Source organism: Vollenhovia emeryi, unplaced genomic scaffold (assembly GCF_000949405.1).
Source record: "Vollenhovia emeryi isolate VEMERY1.0 unplaced genomic scaffold, V.emery_V1.0 DF939913.1, whole genome shotgun sequence".
Classification (NCBI taxonomy): domain Eukaryota; kingdom Metazoa; phylum Arthropoda; class Insecta; order Hymenoptera; family Formicidae; genus Vollenhovia; species Vollenhovia emeryi.
In genome coordinates this window covers 4,290-10,431 of record NW_011966453.1, presented here as the reverse complement: position 1 = coordinate 10,431, position 6,142 = coordinate 4,290, and the positions used below count along the sequence as shown (strand labels likewise).

The 6,142-nt window shown below is 60.2% G+C and overlaps 1 protein-coding gene across 1 annotated transcript; it reads right to left on the bottom strand.

Moving 5' to 3' along the window:
- Positions 1 to 2,408: 2,408 nt before the first annotated feature.
- On the bottom strand, positions 2,409 to 4,444 carry LOC105556589. Its single transcript, XM_012003683.1, has 2 exons — positions 3,683 to 4,444; positions 2,409 to 3,629 (listed from the first exon to the last, which is right to left on the bottom strand). The coding sequence occupies exons 1-2, from the start codon at positions 4,442 to 4,444 to the stop codon at positions 2,409 to 2,411; spliced, it is 1,983 nt and encodes a 660-aa protein (XP_011859073.1).
- Positions 4,445 to 6,142: the final 1,698 nt, after the last annotated feature.

Genomic DNA, 6,142 nt, shown 5'->3' with positions numbered 1-6,142 from the left:
CCTTCCTGTCCTTACTTATGGTCTCGGACCATATTGGGGCCCCGTATAGCGCGATTGAGTGCGCAACATTTGCATACAGGCGCCTCGTGCGTCCACTTGGTCCCCTCCGGTTGGGCATCAGCCGCGACAGGGCGTTTGCTGTCGCCTCCAACCTGGGTGCCAACTTGAGGACGTGTTCCCCAAACCTCCAGCGTCCGTCGATCTGAAGTCCCAGATATTTAATCTGGGACCCTATCTTGACGCGCGTACCATCCACTGTTATACATTTCTCAGGGGGCGGCCCATGTGTCCCATTGTGCATGAAGACTGCTTCGGTCTTCTTGGCCGCCACCCTGAGACCCAGCCCACGGATCGCGTTCACCGCGCACGCCACCGCTATATTTGCGGTGGTCGCAGCCTCCTCCCAGCTCCCCCCCCCCGGCAAGCACCAGTGTATCATCGGCATAACACACTAGCATTGCCTCCGAGGGGAGGGCCGTTCGCAGGACGCTGTCGTAGGCGGCGTCCCACAGGACCGGTCCAAGCACCGAGCCCTGCGGGACGCCGCACCCCGCATCCCACCTTCTCTCTGCCCCCTCTTTATCCTCGCAGGATATACATCGCCCGGAGAGGTAATCGTTGACGATGTTCCTCAGATATCCCGGGACTTCGAGATCCGTCAGCGCCTTCCTGATGGCCGCGTGGGGGAGGGAGTTAAATGCATTTGCAATGTCTAACGCCACCGCGAGCACCACTCCCCCCTCCGCCATCACTTCTTCGGCGTGGGCCTTCACGCAGCTGATGGCGTCGATTGTTGAACGGCCCTCGCGGAAACCGAACTGCCTCGCATGTAGGCCCCCTCCTACCTCTCCCTCTGTGCTCCGGACGAGGCGGGATGTAATGATGCGTTCGAACATCTTCCCGGCCTCGTCCAGGAGACATATCGGTCGATAGCTCGAGGGCGCGTCCTCAGGCTTCCTCTCCTTTGGGATCAGCACTAGTCGTGCTTCCTTCCACAGGTCTGGGAAGTATCCTTTTTGCAGGCACGCATTCATGACACTTCCCAGCCTTTCGGCCAGCTCGCCCATCGCCACCTTCCAGGCCAGCGCTGGTATGCCGTCTGGGCCTGGCGCTTTGCCGTCTTTGAGCTTTTTGGCCGCCTTTGTCAGTTCGATGTCGGTGACCTGAAAAGCCTCGTCCCATTCCGCGTTGACAGCGGCTGTCTGTGGGACTTCCTCCTCCTGTCCCCGTTGTTCCCCGGGAAGAGTGTGTTCACCACCTCCCCCAGAAAGCACGGGTCGAGCGTCTCTACCGTGGGGGGCGCCCCTTTGTTAAGCTTGTTCATGACAAGTTTGTAGGGGCGCCCCCACGGGTCCTCGTCCAGCGACGCAATGAGTTCATCCCATGCCGCTTCTTTTGCCCGTCTGATGGCGATCTTCAGGGCTTTCCTCTCCGTCCTGTACTCCTCGAGCAGATTGTCCAGTGAATCCTGGAGGGTCCCAGCCCTGCGTCTTGCCCGCTGCACGTTCCTCCTGGCCCTGACAGTGGCGCTCCTTAGCAGCTCAATCTCCTCGGACCACCAGTATGCCGCCTTACGCGGCACAAAGGTGGCCCTCGGCATCGCCGCATCGCAGGCCCTTGTCATGGCTGCCCTTAGCCACCTGACTTGGTCGTCTATCCCCTCCTCCGGTTGCACCGTCGACCATGTCTCCACGATCAGGGACGCCGTCAACCTGTCTGGGTCCAATTTGCGTGTGGCCCATCTGCGCGGTCTCCGGTCTGCGCCCCCCTTGCTCCGCCCTCTGGCGATGCAAGGTCGATTACGATGGGGAGGTGGTCCGACAGAATTTCCAATTCTTCCGCCACCCCCCATGCCTCAATCATTCTCGCGGCCGCAGGGGAGGTCCACGTCAAGTCGACGATAGACTCCCCCTGCGGTCTGACGCACGTACTGGTCGTGCCCTTGTTCTCCAAGTGGAGGCCCAGGCGAGCTGCCCAGTCCTCCACTTCTGCGCCCTTCACGTTCGGCCGCCGGGAACCCCAAAGCGCCGATGCAGCGTTAAAATCCCCGGCGACCAGTAGAGGCTTCGGGAGGATCCCTCTAATTTGGGTCTCCATTTCCTCCAGGCGGTCCTCCAGCTCCGCCCGGGTGAGGCTGGGCCGTAGGTAGACCCCCATCACAGTGATGGGGCCCCACTCCACCGTTACCCAGCCTTCACCTTTCCTTCCTCTAGTGCACGGGGTGTGCCTCTCCCCTGTGCGGCGCCAGTGGATTGCCACTGATCCATCGGTGCTGCCTGCCCAGCAGGAGTGGTCCGGTACCCGGAGTGGTTCCACCACTATCCCTAGGCCGCAACCACGCTCCGCCATGGCCTGCAATAGCAGGTCATGTGCCTGGCGGGCGTGGTTTACGTTTGCCTGGATTATCCTTAGAGGCGTGAAGGCGCCGGTTCGCCGGCTTCCTCCGAGCCTCTAACCTCCGGCGTCTTCTGGGTCGCCTGCACGGGGGTCGTCTCGACCTCCATGGCCTCCTCGGTGGGAGTTCTCACTGCCGTGTTTGGGGCTGGGCGTCCGCCCGTTCCTTGCTGGCCTGAGTCCTCCTTGCGTCGTCGCCTGACTTCCCCTTTGGAGGGCAGCTTACACGCTTTCCCCCCGGCTTTGTGTTTCGCCGGGAGTCCCTTTTCCATACACACGGGGCATTTGGGCTCTGTATTGCAGTTTTGTGCCTTATGCCCCTCACCTCCACACCTATAGCATGTAGAGCTCCTATCTACTTTACTGCGACACTGCTGGCGCACGTGTCCCCGCTCGAGGCACCTATAGCACACGAGCGGTCGCGCGTCCAGCAGGTCGACTCTAGCGGACATCCATCCGATCCTCAGTCTTCCGGATGCCGCTACCCTCTTCGCCGTTGCAAACGGGCATTGTGCCCACACGGTGCATAGGCCGTTGGGTGCAGTCCTCAGCTGGCCTATTTTTACGTCCTGTGGTGAGCATTCACCCGCCCTCACCACTGCTTCGCGCACTTCCTCTTGGGTGACCGAATCGTCGAGATCCTTGATTCGGATCTCGGTGAGTTTTGTGGGGCGGGTAACCCTAATTCCCTCCGCGTCCCCGACTACACCTTTTATCCTTTCGGTGAGTTGGTCCGCCTTCTCTTTGGCATTCTCGCCTGGGATCTCGAGTATGAGTGCCCCAGTGAGAGCCCTCCTAGGTCGGAGTCCCTCGATGCCCAGGTCCTCCAGCTTCACCTGCGACCTAATCTTCCTCAGCCCCTCTGCATAAAGTCCAGGAGGGAATGTGAGGACTACCGCTTGCGTCCTCGGGTTTCTCCTTTTATCCGCCTTACGAGGAGGCTGATTCCCCTTTTGTGGAGCTTCAGTTCCCCTGCCCTTTCCCTTCTGTTGGGCTAGGTCCTGGCTCTTGGTTGCGCCTTTCTGTTGGGCTTTTTGTTGCTCAGCAGTGGCGGCCTTGCTCTTGAGGCCCCTCTTTACAACCTCTACCCAGGTGTTCTGGGGTTGCTGTTGCCGCTGCTGTTGTTGCTGCGTCGTCGGCCTCTGTACCACTGGCTTGTTCGCCTGGATTCCAGTGGGTTGCTGCTTCTGTTGAGCAGCCTTCCTCTCTTGCCTAGCGTCGGGCTTGTTCTGTCCCTGGTTCGCTGGCGCCTTTTAGGTAGCCGTCTCCTTTTTTGCGGGTGCCTTGCTTCCGCTTTAGTGATGGCGGGTTGGGCCTTGGTCTCTGCTTCTGCGACTGATCGGGCCTTGGTCGCTGCCGTCTCGGTTCCTCGTTTCTTCGGGAGGATTGCTCTGGCTCCCACGCACCGGATTATTAGGGAGTCTAGATTCTCCCTGACGCTTTTCGCATCTCCCGTGAAGAGGCTCTCCAGGGAGATGTTCTCCATCACCCTGCGTACCTCCTCTAGCGCCCTTTCTTCTGGCGATTCCTCTATCACCTTTCTCTCTCCTCTGATCGACGGTCTGAGCGCCAACGGGGGGTAGTTTTCGTCCCGTTGTGAAGCCGCCTCCTCAGCCACGTACTGGTCGTTTTCGGCCATGTTCTGGTCGTTTTCCCGGCTCATGGCACTTGCTCGAGGGGGTTCTTGTTCCTCTTCGTCAGAGGTTTCCGCTACTCTGCGGTATTTCCTCTTCCTTAGTGTCCTCTCGTGAAGCTTTGGTTCCTCTTCCCTCGTCTGTTGACGCGTCCTGGTGAGGTCGGCCACCTGCTTCTCCAGCTCCTTTATGCGTTCCCTCATCCTCTCCATCCTGTCGCTGGATTCCTCTATTGGATCCGTGTTCACGTGTCTCCCCATTAGGGCTGCCGTTGCGGCCCTTATCTTGCGCGTGGATCTACGTAGTTCCCGGACGAAGGTGCCTTTAAGATTTTTTGAATTATCGGCAACCTTCTCCACGACATCTACACACGTCGTCAGCTCGGCAGATATTTGTTCCGCTGACATTGTGGACATCCTCTTGATCGTCTCCCTTTCTGGGGTGATGCCTCTCCTGTCTCTGAAGACCGGGACTACATTGCGATCGAGAACTTCGCTGAGAGCTTTTTGTTGCGCTCTAAGGCGCTTTATTTCTCTTTTGGCCTCGAGTTTCTCCCTCATCATGGTGCTTTCCCGTGGTCGGGGGCCTGCCCCTTCCCCTTGGTTCAGGGTCCATCTCCTCGATGTTTATCTCTATTTCAGTGTCTGAGCTTGACAGTTCAAAGTTGCCCTGCCCAGACACTGTTTCCATCGCTTTATTGGCGAGTCGCTTAGCCTTTTCAGCTTGCTGGATTTTGAAGCTGACAGGTCCCGCAGTTTGTTTCCCCGTCGATGTTGAAGGGGCGTTCACTCTCGTCAGTAGGACCTTCATCTTGTCACTCTCGTGTGCACCCGTCTGTGCAGCCTTCTCGTTCTCCTTGGTTTTATTTCTGGTTTTGGTTGTGGGAGACATAGCGGCAGTTAATTTTTTCCTCGGGTTCGACCATCATGGCACCTCCACCGCAGTGGAGGATCTTCCCCCGGTAAGAAAGGCCCTAGTTACGGGCCGGGAAGCGGAGAGGCCGCTTGTCGGGGGAGCCACACCCTATCCCGGCCAATGACTCTACTATAGAAATATTCCTGGAGACGGCCAGGCCCACTCTGATGCTATAGTTTTATACTCACCCCAGGAGCGAGGCGCGCACCGATCCGATCGGCCGCTTACCTCGCCCCCGGGCTAGAGTTCACCGAGGAACTTCCCCCTCAGTACGGGTACGAGGGGACGGTGGCTCGCCGCCCCTCCATACACGCGCCCGGACTGCCGGCTTCAACGCCCTGATAGGCTCCAGTCAGACGAACGGGAGCGGTTTTTCCACATTAAACATGCCACTTCCTGCGGACTTTGCCAGTAAACTGGGCTTACGGTCCCGCGTAGTCCATGGCAGAGGTCAGGTACAGACGTCACCACTCGTCCCCGGTCGGGGGGGTTTACTACTCCCCCCTTGGTTAGTCTCAGGGAAATATCCACCGGCAGCCGACCGCGTCCCAAACACACGCACACGCACACGACCGATCCTCCGCCTTCCACGACCAGCCCCGTGCGCCAGGCCGCACGCCCCAGCAGCGGGACGTCGGCCCCAGACGCAGGGACTGACCGCTTCGTCACGGAGGATCGGGTGTTGGCCGGCAGGCTTGCCGACCAACTCCTCGGACCACCGGGCCCCGCCTGGGAATAAGTCCCAGCGGCCCCGGCGGTCCCCAGGCGATCGGGCCTCGCCTCGGATACGTCCGAGCGGCCCCGATCCCCGTCTGTCTGGCAACCCACCCGGGTGACCAGCCCAGGGTCTGCCTCTTCCCGCCGGAGGGACCGGACCATGTCCAGTCCAACCGCCGGGAAGCCGTAACTTCCGGCCCACCTTTCGGCCAGGACCACGTCCTGTAGTGCCTACGGGGTCCGGCTCTCCTCCGCACGCGAGCAAGTCCACGACGAGCTCGTTGACGGAGGAGCTTCCCCTTGCCACCGCCTCCTGCCGGAACACCGGCGTGCAATGGAGACGGTGGCCTCCCCCCGAATCCCAGCCGCCTGCCGGAGCACCGGCGTGCAATGGCAGCTGGGATTCCTGCCCTCTCGTCCGAGTTCCCCCCGATCCCTGCCGGAACACCGGCGTGTAATGGGATCAGGGAGGAGACGACCCG